This window comes from Buteo buteo, chromosome 1, assembly GCF_964188355.1.
Source record: "Buteo buteo chromosome 1, bButBut1.hap1.1, whole genome shotgun sequence".
NCBI classification, from domain to species: domain Eukaryota; kingdom Metazoa; phylum Chordata; class Aves; order Accipitriformes; family Accipitridae; genus Buteo; species Buteo buteo.
In genome coordinates, this window is record NC_134171.1 from 36758208 (window position 1) to 36774430 (window position 16223).

The 16223-nt window shown below is 47.0% G+C and overlaps 1 protein-coding gene across 1 annotated transcript in view; it reads left to right on the forward strand.

Moving 5' to 3' along the window:
- The first annotated feature begins 514 nt into the window (after nucleotides 1–514).
- The window catches only part of ENPP6 (ectonucleotide pyrophosphatase/phosphodiesterase 6), a 33921-nt gene continuing 18212 nt past the window's right edge, over nucleotides 515–16223 (forward strand). The window contains exons 1-2 of the mRNA XM_075027952.1: nucleotides 515–1287; nucleotides 12301–12480. Of these exons, the coding sequence (XP_074884053.1) occupies nucleotides 1032–1287; nucleotides 12301–12480 (436 nt within the window). The 5' untranslated portion in view covers nucleotides 515–1031. The remainder of the gene's footprint in view (nucleotides 1288–12300; nucleotides 12481–16223) is intronic.

Sequence of the window (16223 nt, forward strand, 5' to 3'; positions counted from 1 at the left end):
GTTCTCATGATGAGTGAGACAACGCTATGAACTTCTTTTATTTGGGAAAAACAATTCAAGTAAAGTGAGTTAGTATGTAATTACACTCTACAACAAGCGCTGGCATTGCATTAGAGGTATAGTTGGGCTCCTGTGGCTGGCCGGAGAAGCAGCTGGTGGTGACTCGTGACTAAAATGTGAACAATTTTTCACTTTTAATATGAAATTTGGTACCACCCAGCTCTTAATAATATCAGCGGCCCGAAATTAAGTGTGTAATTTGTTCTGTCTAATGCTGAAAGCTCGATTTTTCTACTAGCGCACCAGGAGCTGCATTAGTCCCACGGCAGCGCAGAGCAAGTGGAGGGGACGGGGTCCTTTGCAGGGGCTTGGGTGCAGGTGGAGGTGAGCCTGCTCTGCGGTACGGCCGTGCCACCGAAACGCCAGACCTCAGCCCACCTACTCCACCTCCCACCCTGGGGAGATGCTTCGCCTGAATCTCAGCCTGAGCTTCCATCACGAGCCCCAGCCAGCAAGAGAAGAAGAAGAAGAAGGCGCACGTTTGCGCGGCTGGAGGTGTGACGCTCTCTTCTAGAGAGAGCAGCCCCTCTCTGCTGGGACCTGGGCGAGCCGCAGCCCCGCCGCGGAGCCGGGCGGGCCGCCCGGCGGGCTCTGCTCCCTGCCAGCAGCGGCGGAGCCGAGCCGAGCGGGGCCGGGCTGGGCTGGGCGCTGCGCTCCCGCCTCGGCCGGGTCGCCGGAGCATCCCCGCAGGCTCCCCTTACTTTTGCGCCGTGTCTTCCCCACCGCTGCGAAGCTTTTTTTTTTTTCTTTTTCCCTGTAGCTGGGAAGTACCCAGCTTCTCCCCCGCCCCGCGCTCGCTCGACGTTAATCATCTGCTTGCAATTAACCTGTGACCTCCCACGCCCGCGGCCGCGCAGGGCAGCGCTGTAGCTTTAACGCCGGACGGCGGGAGCGGGGGGAGGACAGCAGTGGCAGGGCCAGCCCCGGAGCCGCCGCAGATCCCTCGCCGCTCCCCGGCCCCGCCGCCCGCCATGGGGAGCCGCAGCCTCCTGGCCGCCCTCCTGGCCGCTGCCTTCGCCTCCCTCCTGCCGCCCCCCGCCGCCCCCGCGGGCCACCGCAAGCTCCTGGTGTTCCTGCTCGACGGCTTTCGCTTCGACTACATCGACGACGGCGAGCTGGAGGGTCTGCCGGGCTTTCGGGACATCGTGGCCATGGGGGTGAAGGTGGATTACGTGACGCCAGACTTCCCCAGCCTCTCCTACCCCAACTACTACACGCTGATGACGGGTGAGTCCCCGCGGGTCCGTGCCGGGACGGGCTGCGGGGCTGCCGGCTCCCCCCGCCAAAGCGGAGGGCGGCTCCCCGCCACTTTGTCCCCCGAAGGCGGCGTAAAAACGACACGAGTTGTGCTTTTAGCCGGGAGTTTAAAAGCACTAGGGCATTGCAGCTCGGTATTGCTTGTCTAAAACCTGCCCTGAACTTGGAAATGCTGCGTGGAGACGACTTTTAGAGTTCCCTTTTGCTCTCCCACAGTGCTGCCGGGTCCCTACCTGCTGCCGCCGCAGCGGCGTGGCCATCCAGAACTCCCCGGTGGGAGCACTGATGGGGGCTACTGCATAGAGAACGTACAAACGAGTGGGAAACGCACGGGAAATTAATACGGAGCCTGCTCAGAGCGTTTCCAGTTAACAAAAAGGCGTGTAAACTGAGGGTGGCTAAGATAAGAACTTATTTTCAGTCAGCAGGTCTGCTTTGGCAAGTTCAGCATTAGATTTCTTTTTAAACTTAACAGACTTTCATAGGTCACTGTCTTAACTTTGCCCTAAGTCGTCATATCTGTAATAATCTGAAATAGCTGAAGACGAAAACATTAAGGATTTTTGCTTCTGGTCCCTTACAGTTTTTCTGAATGCCCAGGAAAGGCTTTCAGAAAATTGAGAGGATAATCATAGTTTTCATGATGCCGATTTGCTTTTAATCTAAGTGGAGCAACACATGATTACAGTGACTCTAGGAAGGTGCACGGAGTACAGCTGGGCCATTTCCATCAGAGAGAGAGACACCCTGGAAACAACAGTTAAGTAAAAAACAAAAACAATCAGAAAAGGTTTTCTGGAATTTCCAATTGGATTTTTCTCTGGAGTTATTTAATAAACAAGACCTTCCACCTAATGAGGAGGAGTGAGAAAATCTGTCCTCTCCTAAGATATGTGGCATCTTCTGCTGTCCTTAGAACAATACAATGCCCAGCGGTCCGTACACCGCTTGCTGGGAAAGCAAACAGATGCCATTGTAAGACAAAAATCTGACATCAGTTGTGCCCAGCTTGTTTTGAAACCGCTTAACCCCTTCCTCCCTCTCTCTCAAGAGGAATGCCTTTCTCCTGCTCATCTCTGGACAGAGAAGAGTACAAAACCACCCCAGTTTTTTTTCATGAAGCGGTGCAAAGGCATGAATGCAGAGCAAATGTCATGACTGAAAATGGAGGTGTCCTTCCACTTCAGACCATGTTCTTTAGGCGTACGTAGGCAAAGCAGCTTAACACTTCATGTGTGCAAAAAGCCTTAGGATGGAGTTTTTAAAGACAAGAGGGAAAGCGACTGCTTTCGCTCCTTACCACATTTAATCATCACTGCTATTAATTGTGTATGTGTAGAGTGAAGTCTATAATCAGCCTTTCAAGGAGTTTTGAAAACATCCTATTTCGTACTCACAAAGAACGAGTTTTGTTTTAGATGATGAAACACCACTACTAGACTTTTCACATTTTTAGGGAACCAGTTTCTACACCCCAGCTTGAAGCAATGAGACAATCTGTGAGACCAAACTCAACTCTTCTTGCAAGTCTCCTGGCCTTCATAATGAGGATCTCAATGCACATACAACTTAACTGCAAATAACAATTCACCTTCATAACACATGAGTCACAGCAGTGTTAAATAGGTCAGGAACCAACTGAGGACCAAGTTTAGGTGATGAACATGCCCAAAGGAAGATCCAAGATTGCACTTGAGCCCTCGGGGTGTTAGTGTACCCAGTGGCTGTGTCCTGACATGACAGCAGGGTAAATCCCGTGGCTGCGCCGTTCTTACTCCTAATGCCAAGGTGCGGTCTCCACAGAAAGGAGATGACACATTTTAGGCAATGGTGGGGTTAGGAGGATGGGGCACGTGACAGATGTAGCATTAGCTGTGTTCAGTCTGTGCACATTCGATTCGGAAAGCTGGGACAGCTTTTGGAAAAAATGCAGCATGATGGGGTGACATGAGCATCGTGCTGTAGCAACCTGCTTAGGGATGGGCAAGTTACCGTCTCCCCACCGCTGTTGTATGAGCGTGGGAAAGCTTATACCACATCTCACCATTCGTGTATCTCTGCTGCAGGGGGTGCGGGACTGTAACTGGTTTTGCTTCCATTTGCAAGTGGGACGTGAGGGACTTAAATGTTGCCACAATTTCTTCAGGGAAATCAGGGACTACCAAGGACAGGCTGTTCTTCATGCCTCGTCCTGAATTGTCGTTTCATGAGCTGTTAAGAAAGTCATGTTTTACCCTCCAAATTGCTATATTTTAGCATTTGTAAGTGCAGTTTCATAGTTTATTGGCTTTTTGCAGCTAAATCAGCTTAAGAAATTTCTGACCCCACCTGCACACTCTTACCCCTGACTTGTTCGTTATATCCCACCACTCTTTTGGATAAACACTCCTGTCCCTTCCTTATCTGCTCGTTCACAAGGTCTTGTGGCTCTGCATCCATTCAGGAGCATACACGACTGCCAGGTCTCAGAGAGTGTGTGCATGAAAACCCTGCGGTTGGGATGTATTTCTCTCTTGCCTCTATCCATTCACGTGAGTAAGGTCTCTCTTTTCTGTGTACCATCCTTCACCCAGCATCTGCACAAGCTTTGTTGACTCTGGAGGGGGTAGTTGTTACGTGGGATGTTCTCCCTCATTTCAGTGGCTTTGGAGGAGGACAGTGGACTCTGCTCCTCAGACACCATCACCATTGGGACAAGTCGGTCCCCTCAAATCTGAACTCACCTCCTCCTCCTGCCCAGAGCTGCAGGTGGAGGTTATGGAGGTCAGCAGCATCTGCCCCGCCGCATCTCAGTGCAGACGCCAAACTGCACCCGTCAGCCCTGCCAGAAGGTAACTTTCCTCTGCAACGGGCAACTAGCAAGCAATAGCACACAGTGCAGCCGCCTGATTATCTGCAGGATCTTTTAGTCGTTATATTTTACTTTACTGATGTTTTCAAGAGGGCAGCCTAACTGAATTTAATACTCACAGAAGTAACAAGTTTACTGAGCTTTTCAAAGCTATAACCAAATAGATGCAACCATAACTGATGATTAAGAGCCATGGATCTAAAACCAACTGACTAATGTAGGCTAATGTGAAGCATACCCTGTTTTGCTGAGACTAGGTGCTAGGCGAAGTACAGACATGGAGGAATGGGGCCCAGCCTAGGTAAACAAAACAGATTTTGGAAGGGAAGCGGGAGGAGGGAGATGACTTGCCCAAGGTCATGCAGCGCTGCAGGGCGATGGCAGAGCTCTCCGTGGCAGAGCACCTTCCTACTTAAATCTGCTGCTGCTGTTAACCTACAAGAAAATATTCGCTGGAGCTTCCCGGAGTGACACAGAAAGCCTCCGCCCAAAGCCCGGGGCCTACCTAGAGGTCTTTTCCCTTCCTCCATGTCTACAGCAATTATGAGAAAGAAAAGCAGAGCATAGAAACAAGAGGAACACGAATGGTTTGTCTTCATGTAAAGTCACTGAGTGATTCAGAGCATGCGAAAAGCTCCCGTCTCCCTGCAAGCCAGGGCACCGCATCATGACCCTCTGCTCCGGGGCATCCCCCCACAGGCACCCAGGCTCCCCACTGCACCCACCATGCGGTCCTGGGTGACATTGTCCTCCTCCAGCTCCCCTTGCCCAGCATAAAGACACTGGGCATCGCAGCTGCCACCCAGCACACTGCAGGGTCTCCCAGTGAGGACGAGCTGGGGTGGTACTCACAGCTCAACGGGAAAACAAAGCACTGCCCTGAATTAGCTGAAAGACAAATGCTATTTGCTTGAAGAAGCACCAAACACCAGCCAAGTCATTGCTGGAGCAAAGGGATCTTGCTGACGCACAATCAGAGAAGTTGTTTTGTTACAAAAACCTGGTGGTGTGCAAGGTAGTCCAAGGATGTACCGGCTTAAAATCCCACTCTTTGAAAAGCAATCTTCTCTAACAACTTCATTCATGCCACCTTCCCCAGTTTTGGCTTCCCCAGTGGTGTAAAGACTGTTTCTTGTGTGGTTGGGTTGTTTTCTGAGCTGCCAGGCTGAATCCTACTTGGTGTCCTCATTCTCCATGCTCCAGTTAGGGTATTGCGGTTATTGACCTGAAAGGTGTGACATAAAATGGTGAATTAGGTACAAAGAGCTGTTGCTGCTCACAGGTGTGTGTGCGAGAGCTTTGCAGGGCTTGACACAGGCTTGGCAAAGGCGGGAAGAAGGAGTCCAAATATGTGTATCCCAAAAGGATCACTTAATCAGACCATGCACTGTTTGTTTTGCAAAGAAAGGAATTAAGACCACAAGCCACCTCAGGTTTTTATCCTGTGGGGAGTTTTTAATTTTTCCCTTTCCCTGCCATGGCCTGGCTCTGCAGGAAGCTCTCATGCCAAGCTAAACGGAAAGTCTGAGGTCTCCCCCGTAACCGCTGCAAGCGTGAGTTGTTGCTTCAGAGCCCTTCATGCCAGATCTCTCAAAGAAAGATGTTCATGCTGAGGGGTTTGGGTCTCCCTCACCTGCCAACCCACAGGCATTGGCGGGGGGTGTGCTGGGGGACCCCCTGCACCCGAGTTCCCCTGAAGCCCCTGCCAGCTCAGGGCACACAGGGGCCCCTCACATTTCCATCCCCAGCCAGCATAAACACGGGTGGACGGTATCACATCTGAGCTGGAAGCCCAGGCAGGATTTATTTTCCAAGATTCTAACAACAACGAATTAGATCTTTTCTGGCAGGTCATCTGTGAGGACGTGCCAGCCGCCTGGTCAGCTGTGCGGCCTCACGTCTAAGAGCTGTATTTCTTTTGGCCTTCATGGGAAGTGGAGGGAGTCCCTGCTCGCAGAGGTGGGTAGGTGGGGAGCTGCTCGGAGAGGAGCAGGCGAGAAGCATCCATGCCCCTCTTTGGACAGGACCTGATCTTAAATACTTGGCAGAGAAGCTGTGAGGTCCTGCGAAGCTTGCAGGGTGGAGGAGGAGGTTGAACAGAGGATGTTTCAGTCTCCTGCACCCAAGGTGAGGGCTGTGGTCTTTGCAGGGCTGTCCCACGCTTGCAGTAACTCAGTGACGGCATGTTTGGGGCTTCTCTAAAATACAGGGGTGGTGCGTGGTGTTTTCCCAGCTGCTGTGGCTCAGCCCTGCATGTCCCATCACCTTCTCCTCTGCATGGCAGGAGGAAGATGGGCAACAGGGCAGAGGTCCCAGGGATGGGTGACGGTCAAGGTCTACTTTGCCAGGCTGAAGGTTTCACCCATCTTCCGTGTTTCTACCGTCCTTCCTCCACTCCTCGCGCTCAGTGTTGCCATACTTGACAGCTGAGGGGCTTTGGTGGATGATGTTGCAGTCTGATAAATAGCCAGTCTGGGGTCTGGCTGATGTGCACGTGTACTGCTACATTTATTGTTTGCTGTGAGAGGTCTCCTGGTTTACAGCACAGCATCTCTGCTCTCTGTCCACAAGGTACCCAGAGGAAGCCCTGCCTGGTGATGGCTTTAGCAGAAGCCTCTTTTCTGCTGCCCAGTTAATGGTATCCAGACTCCAGCCTCGTTCAGGAAAGGTTGCTGACAATTTCTGTTTAGCAGTTAGTTAAGCAAGTTTTTAACTACATAAACAATACCTGCATATTGTCTGAGGCACAAAAAATGGAGGGATAGGAGTACAACAGGGAAATTTATTATGCATACACATGAACTGAAACTATCTCAACTTCACTGTCCAAGCTGAGAAAAAAGCCAGAAGGACACAAGGAGCATGATGAGTGACAAGGCAATAGGATTTTTTTCTTTTTGCTCCTCTTTTAACCACCACAGATGCCAGCAGCAGCAAAGATTGAAAAGATTCTGTTCGTGACAAACAGTTTTAAAATCAATAGTCTCTTCTTTTTCCTGGATTCAGTAGCTTTCCATTTCTAAAATTGTGTGTTGGGAAGCAAAAGAGCACAAAGACGACTGTGGAAATACTATTAAGTGGCAGGGAAGGGGTACTATCCTAGCAAGGACAGGCTGGAGAAGAGAGTGGGAACCGGGAGGGTTTTTCATTTTCTCATTCTTCATCTCTCTTTGTTTACTTGCCGCCTGCAGAAAGGCTGCAATGCCAAGTGCCAAGATTTTTCTTTCACACATACACAAAATGTTGTAAAAATCTGTGTTTGCTTTCTTCCAGTTAAAAAAATGGAAACACTTTCAAAGTGGGGAACAGAAAGTTTTCTCTAACACAAGTTCATATGCTACAAATTGAAGCACATATAGTTTTTTCCTTCTTACTAGCTACAACCTCACAGCTCACAACTAGTATACCTACTACCAGCTATTAGCAGCAGTAGGTGGACATTCACGTGTCAAGGTATTTCCTTGCCCAGAGCTGAAGTCACAGCTGATAAACAGAGAACTGCCAGAGGCTCGTACCCTCTCTAATGGTGCAGGCAGCAGCTTTGCCCATCATTTTGTTCAGGCCCTCTGTAGTGCTTGGAGCTGCGGTGCCCTTGAGCTGTACCCAGCTGTGGGTGGTCAGGAGTCCCAGCGTGGTCCCTCAGCCCACTGCTGCCACTCAATTCAGACAGCTCGGAGCATTTGCTCTCCAGGGACACAAGACCTGCCTTCCCACACAAGCAAGCATCTGCAAAGCCTAAGCTGGATGCTCTGGAAGCAGTTTTCATGCACCCCATCCATGGCCCCATTATGAAAGCATTGAGTTAAGAGTTTCACACTCTTATTAAATGAATCCCCTTCAGGAGAAAGAAATAATGCTGTGTATAGCAGAGATTTTTCTGTGCCTTTTGATGTGATCCTACTTGGATTGCAAAGTCTTGCCTGACATAGGCTAAGGTGTTTCTGCTTTGAAACTATCTGGTATTGGAAGTCATAAAAAATTGGAAAGACTTTGCCAGCAAGCTCTTCTGGGACCACAAATTGTCCATGCACATCTTGCTGTGTTGGGGACCTGCAGATGGCAGGGCCACTTTGCCCAGACCAGCTCTCCCCCTCCCCAACTTCTCATGAGCCTTCTCCAGGCCACTTAAGGTTTAGCACATGAATTTTGGGTTTTTCCCTGTAGTCTTTCTTTTCAAAGCAGGGCAGATGAGACCCAGCAGGGGAAGAGCAGAGCAGGGCATCAAAGCAGGCAGAGCTGGGCCCTTCAGGATGCTCCGCTCACAGCAGGCTGGCCTCAGTCCTTGGGGACGGCAACACCACGATACCTGCTCCGGAGCAGGAATACAGTGCTGGTGACTTTAAAGTCCTGCTCTCTTCCTCCTCATGGCAGGCAGCATGAGCAGAGCGTTTCCCAGCACAAGTCATCCAGCAGGTCTCTGGGAGGGTTGGAAGTGGGGTGAGGAGCTGAGAAATGAGCAGGTCTGGGTCAGCATTTAGGTGACTTCAAGAAAGGGAATAGCAGAGGAAAGACATTGTGGGGAGGGAAGGAAGGGGAGAAAGGCAGCTGCATGTCTCACTTGGGCTGTTAAAACCTACCTACCTTATGTGTGCACAGCTGTTCGTGTGGAGGAAATTAACCCTTCCCCAGCTTTTATAGCCCCATGGCAACCTGTGCTTGCATTCGCCCTCCTGGGGAGTCGGGACATCGTGGTGGGACATGGGAGGAAAGGTCTCACTGTAGCGGCAAGGCATGCGTATAATATTATATAGTACAGTACATTTAGCTAAATGCATGTACTTATGTTCATCATCAGGTGGATACCACATGGGTACAGATTATGGTACCTTTGCTGCATTGGCTAATATACACACTGTGGGTTGACTGATAAATCTGACTTGCTCAGTGCAGACACAGTTTAGCTCTGTTTCGTTGCCCGATGCACCAGATAGAGCATTGTGCATCTGCCACATGCTGCCTCTCTTTTAAAAAAAAAGATCATTGATTGTCTCAGAAAAGCATTTTCTCTTGTAGCTTTAGATGCGGGTGGTCCCTGTATGATATATCATGCCAACTGGTGATCCTACGCACTACCCCTGCAGTCAGTGAAAGACCACCAAAGAAAGAAGAGGTCATTCCTGTAGCAAATGCTACAGGAGCACACGCTCTGGTTTCCAAATCTCACACATGGTCAATGTAGGGTGCACAGCACTCAGCATTACTGTGCTGTTGTTGTGGGTGGCCAAGTGGCTGTGTGTTTTGTTGGTTTTTTTTTTAATTTCATCTTTGTGTTGCATAGATTCATTTGAATGCTGACAAAAGTGCCTGGAGACATGGGAATGTGCTTTAGACAAAGCCAATGCTGTAAGAAATGGAGTGTCCAAGTAAGCTGTAGCATGCAGACTTGCAAATGCTTTTGCTGGCTCTCTTCCAGAAGGATACAGCAGTTATCATATTCCTGGGAACTATACCCTCTTTGTTTTCCTCTGTTGCTTGAGGAAGGGGTGCTTCTTACTACAATTGCAGTTAGTTTAAATAATGACATCGTTATGCTGAAATTGCTTTTTGCCCTGTTTCTAGTTTTGAAACTCATAAGATAATGTTTGATTACAGAGGAAAGCTGCAGTAATGGAAGCAATAATAAATTCAGCGTGTTATGGTGACTGTCTAACACCATGTTGCTATTTTGATAATGATTAAAAAGGAGATCACCAAAGGTCATTTTCTCAGGCTAGAGAAAAGTTACAACGGGGGATGTAAAGAACTGGAGTTGTACAGGTGACCCAAAAGACATTTGAGAAGTGACTTGAATTCTGTGTACAATTGTCTTGGGGGGGGGGGGGGGGGCAGAAATGCCAGCTATTGCAGGGCTTTTTAATCTAGTGAGCAAGGCACAGAATAGCTATTGTTGAAGATTAACAAAGCTCAAAAACAAAATTAGAGACCAGGCATACTTTTTGAATAGTGTTTACTGATGATAAATAATTGAGATGAGCAACTCAAGGAAGAGATTGATTTGGTGGTTACTGATGTCTTCCAGTGAGGTCCAGGGTCTTTCTGGGGGACAGGCTTCAGGCAAGCAGATGTGAGTGGCTCCAGGCAGCATTAAATGGTCATGTCTTTTGGTCTGTCTGCTCATCTGATCTTCCCTTCTGGTCCTGTAAACCAGGGATGTCTGCAATGAAAACTAATGCCTTACAGTCTTCTAGGCCTCTTTTTCAATATAAAAAAGAGAGTTGGAGTCCATAGAAGAATGAACTTGTCTGATGTGGAGATCAGAAGAATACTGTCCTCTGTATTAGTGCACACAGTTAATTAAACTTCCCAACAATGCTACAAAGAACAATCTCCATTCTGTTCCTTAAAGAGGTGGGCAAACTGACAGCAGACCTTAAATCCTATAGGGAGCTCACAGCAGTAGCGGCTAGAGCTCATAGTTTCTATATGAAGACTACACTATACATCATACAAATACGTGACCTAACAGCTTCAGCACTGACCTGCAGGTTTCCCAGGATGGCACCAGTTGCCTGTGCGCAGCTTAGCAGGTTGATATATGCTCAGGAGTACGTGGACTTCAAGAAGCTGAAGAGACAGGGTTGTCCTCTAAGTAGGAAGGCTGCATTTTTTATGCACTGTAGAGGCTTCCTTCAAGTTCTTTTGAAACTTACAGTGAAAAAAGCACTTGGCAGCCTAAAGAGGACAGATTACTGCCCATCCAATCCACCAGTTCTCCTATATTAAATCTGTTTGGTTTAATATGGTAAATAGTGACTGCCACAAATTGGGACTGCTTTTCTCCTCTGGGAAAGAGGAAATGTTTTGCATAATTGAAATACTTCGTAGCAGGGAAGGAGAGTTCAAAATCCATTTCAAGGTCACATGTACCCAAAGTAAACAGAGTCCTCTGCTCAAAATGATGCCTTTTCAAAACAAGCATGCCAAGGTTATTTCAGTTCTGATCACCACGCTCAGTCTCACAATAATCAAAGCCTTGCAATATCGTGACTCACCAGCTTATGATGACAGTGTCTCACACATGCATCAGTCATTGCTTTTTAAGGTATGGAAATTGTGAACTCCCAGTACATCTTAATCTTCAACATTTATTTTCCCATTTTTGTTAATCCACCTGCAGATTAACTCTTAAAACACAGTATCTTCTCTTCTGACAATGACAAGAAGTGGAAGACATCTCTCAGCTATTATATACTGGTTTCTTGTAGTACAACGTTCCCCAAGGGCCCCCAAGATGCAGTAAGAGGGCTGAAAATGTCTGATGAAATGTTTGCTGTCCCCACAACCAAGACCAAAGTGTGTTCATTTAAAAAAACCCAAAACTAACAATAATGGACAATAAAAGTAATATATAAAGGCTTTAGCCTAGTTTTTGCTGGTTTGCAGAAAAATAATGTGCCCTATGGATAAAGGAGAGGGGAAATGTGAGTTTCCCAAACTTTATTCTATGTTTCCAGATCGTGCTCTTACCCCTTCCCATTCACAGACTGTTCCTGCAGCTCTCTGGGTCTGTGCGCTGGCGGGTACCTTAAAATGGCCTCAGACTTGGCAGATGTTGTGTGTGTAGAAGGAGCCAGGCATCAGCCAAACACGTGGCACCTGCATGGGCTGCGGCGGTTTGTGTGTACGGACTGGGTACGGCACGTTGAACAGGCCACGGGGTGCGGGATTTGTTTCTTCTGGCCTCAGCTGTCCAAAAGTTGGCTGTCTGAAGCTAAGTGAATGATGTGATCTTTCTCTACAACTAATAGAGAGCAATATGTACCGCCAGAGGATAACTCCTCCTTAGCATCCCTTAGATGCCTATGTTAGGATGGCACGGATTGCTTTCTAGAGGTGCCTCTTCTTCTCCTTTGACTGTGAAGGGAACGCAGGTGGCTGACAAGCTTCAGTAACTAACTTTTAGGTGGCTGAACTGGGGGGATATAGAGAGCTACCTAGAGGACCTCAATAAAAGGTAACAGAGTCAAGAAGATCGTATGAGCGGTTGCAAGGTGAGAGGTCTCTGAGTTCAAATCAGGGTTTTTCAGCTGATTTGCTGGATGATCCAGTGGTAGCAGTGGTGGTGCTGGTGCCATCCTTCTGCTGGAGAACACCAATCTGATTGTGCTGGTTTTTTTTCTCCACCCCTGAAGGTCGCCACTGTGAAGTCCATCAGATGATTGGAAACTACATGTGGGACCAAAAGACAAATTTATCTTTTGATATTGGTGTGAATAAAGAAAGCATGCTGCCTCTCTGGTGGAATGGATCGGAGCCTTTGTGGGTCACAATGATGAAAGAAAAAAAGAATGTTTCCATGTACTACTGGCCAGGTTAGTATGTCAAAAATTGCTACCATCTTAACAGTGCATCTTTACATCTAAGGACTCCATACGCTGTAGGATGGCTCTTTAATACCATTCTGAAATACAGACAAGAATTATGAGTACTTTACTAACCACTCATAGAAATGAATTATCTTTTCTTAGGCCATGACAATTTGCACATGCTTAGAAAGGAAGAGACTGGAGTGCCACTGGAGGTAGCTTTCCACCAAACGTTACCTTCAGGGGAGCGCTGGCTTGCAAAGCATCTCCTCCTCCACCAACTGCTCATTCCTCTTGCCCACCTGTAGCTTCTGGTGTGCTGAATTGTAGACCATGTCACTGATCAAAGTTAAGCAGTAACCATCCTCCCCCAATGCCTGTTTGGTTTCAAGCTGGAAAGTAGTAGCTGAGAGCTGAAGACAATCTATTCTGTGGGGATAGCAATATATAGCTGAAAGCAAAGCATCTTTCGGTGAGCTGGAGTGAGCACTTTTGTCCTCCTTCATCATTAACTCAGCTGAGGTCCCAGTTGCTCTGAGTCTGAGCCATTCATCTGGAGGGCTTTTCGTTCTTCATTTGTGGATATTGAACAACTGAAATCCCTAGGAATGTATAATAGCAAGTCTTTTTTTAACAAACAGGAATATACACTTAGGCTGCCCATTTAGGGACCCACAATGGAAATATATGTTCCAGCTGTGCAGCCAGACCAAATCCCTTGCAAGGTACCCAGCTTCTCAACTTTTTGACCTTTTAACTCTGCTACCTAAGCAGTACGCAAATATCCTCCTGTATGTAACTGCAGGCTAGAGGACCACATGCTAGAAGAGCCGTACTGAATACAGCCAGTGCCAGTGGGTAGGGCAGCAGCAGCTGACTCATGCTGCGGGCTCCCGGCCAGCTCGTCTTCTGCATCCCAACGCACGTGTGCCTGGTCATGGTCTTTCCATGCAATGTGGCTAATGGCGTCCCAGAAAAAAAGGCCACAGTTCTCAGGAAAGGGAAGAAAGAGCGAGCCAAGATGAAAAACATTGAAAAGCCATCCAGAGTGTTTCTACAGTACTGCAGAGCAAAAAGATCTGAGGGTGACAGTATTGCCCTATGGACTCAAAGGCAGTCCAAGGGACTGGAATTGCAGACTAGATACAATGGTTTGGATCAGCCCTCAAAAAAAAGCTGCTTCTTATTGAAGATCGCCCAAGTCACCTAACAGCAATGCACAAAGTAGGATATAGAAATTATGCAAGAATGTAGAAATTCTTCTAAAGGTTTAAAAAAAGACCTGTTTCTACAGACTATTAATTTTTAACTAATGTAACTGCACTGAATAGGTGTAATTAGGTACTGAATAGATGTAACAGTCTACAGAGAGCTACTGAAATCCAAAAGAACAGTATCACTTTCCATTAAATGCCTTTGGACTTTACCTAGCTCCTTCTTGTTGCCCTCTGAGCAGTGTCTCTCAGGGAGAAAGACATATGAGGTCTATATGTATGTATCCCTGCATACATATGTATACCCTTTACAATTTTCTGTCTACTATTTCCAGTGGAAAATTGCAAGGAACAATAGAACCTCCCTTTTCCCAGTGCTTATGCTGCCAAGTGTATGCATTGACTCTCTTATGACACAAAGGGGGAATTTTTTGCATGGATCTGGTATTTTAGCTGTGGACTGTGACGTGTACGTCTGTCTGTCATTAATTATTTATTTGTGACAGACAACCTTTGGCAAAGTTATCAGTGCCTCAGTCCAGCAAACGCTTAAGCACATGCTTATTTTAGGGGTGTTCATGGTCTCAAAGGAGACATTGGCCATACAGGGTCAGGCGCAGGGCAGGAAGCAGGGTGAAATGTAGTACTATGGAACTAAAACACAGGGCAGTTGGGCTGCAGTAGGACTCCAGGTGTAACTGGATTAAACAGAAGTCACCCCAAATGCAATAGTATTTATTACGTTTTCCCGATACAATTTTTTTGAACTGTTTTCTAGTTCCATAATAAGGATGTAATCCTTTCTAAACATTCTAGATCTATGATTTTAAAGCTTTAATTCTTAACAAGGCATTTGACTGGGGAGTGATGCCAAACAAAATGAAAGAAAAAACAAGAGTTTAATAACCAAGGTGGGTAGAGGTCCCACAGACATTTGCACTGCATATGATCTGCTATTAGTGATTAACTTCCAGCCTGAGAATATACTGCTGCTTAGTAATGGATCTTGCAAATCTGATAAAGATCCAAACAGGAAAAGTTTGGGAAGCTCTTAATAGGAACAGCAATGTACAGCCAAATTCATCACACTTTGTTCTGGAAGATGCTATTTTCTCTCCAGCCAGCAGTGAAGACAAACGAGACTGATCAAATGTAGCAGAAACATGTTGTGAATGCCAGCGAGCTGATTTCCAAGGTTAACTTACACCACTGCCATTTCCTCCTCAGAGCCAGTTCCAAGCTTTGCAAAGTCTGAACGCAAAATCTGCTGCTTTGTGTTCTTCCGTATGTTCCTCTCATGCGTAGTGAGTGCTTAAAGGAAGAATATCCAGACCCCAGCAAACAGGGACACAGAGCAGGAGGGCTGTTGGATGTGAACACCCATCCATCACAGCTTTATCGGTGGGCCCAACATAAGCACAGCAAAGACAACTCATGGGCAGAATTCATCTGGGCTCTCCTGCCTCTAGAAGCGGAGGAGCCAAAATTCCACAGTGCTGAGGGTCCCAACCACTGCTTCTGCCAAAATATAAGCACTTGGCTTGTAGGGACATTTTTCTCCTTTCTTCACGGTGTTTATTAGGCAGTTTCTGCTCTTCAAAGCATTCCTGGGGAAAAACGTATCCTCTGACTGTTTGATTGCTAAGTAAAACACAACAGCTAACGCCATCCGTGGGGTGAAATGTGCAGCCTCATGCCCAGGTTGCCCGTCTGAAGCGCTGCAGCTCCAGCGGATGGAGAAGCCCCAGAGGAGTGCGAGAGCATCCTGGCGGTACCACCAAAGTCAAAGCTTTATAGCACTCCTCACGCTCAGCCCAGTGAGTGATGACACCCCACACCCTCCAACCCCTCCATTTTCCGGCAGCCTATGCAACTGCTTCAGCTGAAGTGCGGTGACATCTTTTCTAAACACTGAAATGAGAGAAAGCGGAAAAAAAAGACTCTAAACCAACATTTTGCCATTTGAACACAACATTTACCAGACCGTGCAGCTAGTCTGGAAAGTTTTCAAAACCTTCTGTTATGACATGAAGTGTCCAACTGTTAAATCAATGTTTAGAAATGCAATTTAAAGCTGGCAGAGGTTCAGGTCTCCATGTCAGATAGATAAAGAGGAGCCTATATATCACTGTGAAAGAAATCCTTATTCCTGCTCCAGTAGTTCAGGTTTTTAAATAAAGGTTTAGTGTCTTACAAAACTATGCAGAAAGGTATCTAACATTACATCTTAGTAAATACAGCTCATCTATTTGTAGTTTAACCAAGAAAAACTTAACATTCCCTTTGTCTGGCTCCAAATTTTTTAAAATTTCCTTTCCCATAATATTTAAATGAGAAAATTTACCATCTGTCCTGGCCTCTACCAAAATGAAATTTAAATATTAAAGGGTCTTCATGGCCAGTATTTTGGAATTGTAACAAGCCTTAATGTCAAAAATCCAATTTTAAGTTCTGTTCATCACAGAGGCTAAGAAAAAAAAAAAAAAAAGAAAAAGGAAGCTCTTGGTATCTAAGCAGCCTGAGTTTTCATTGTTA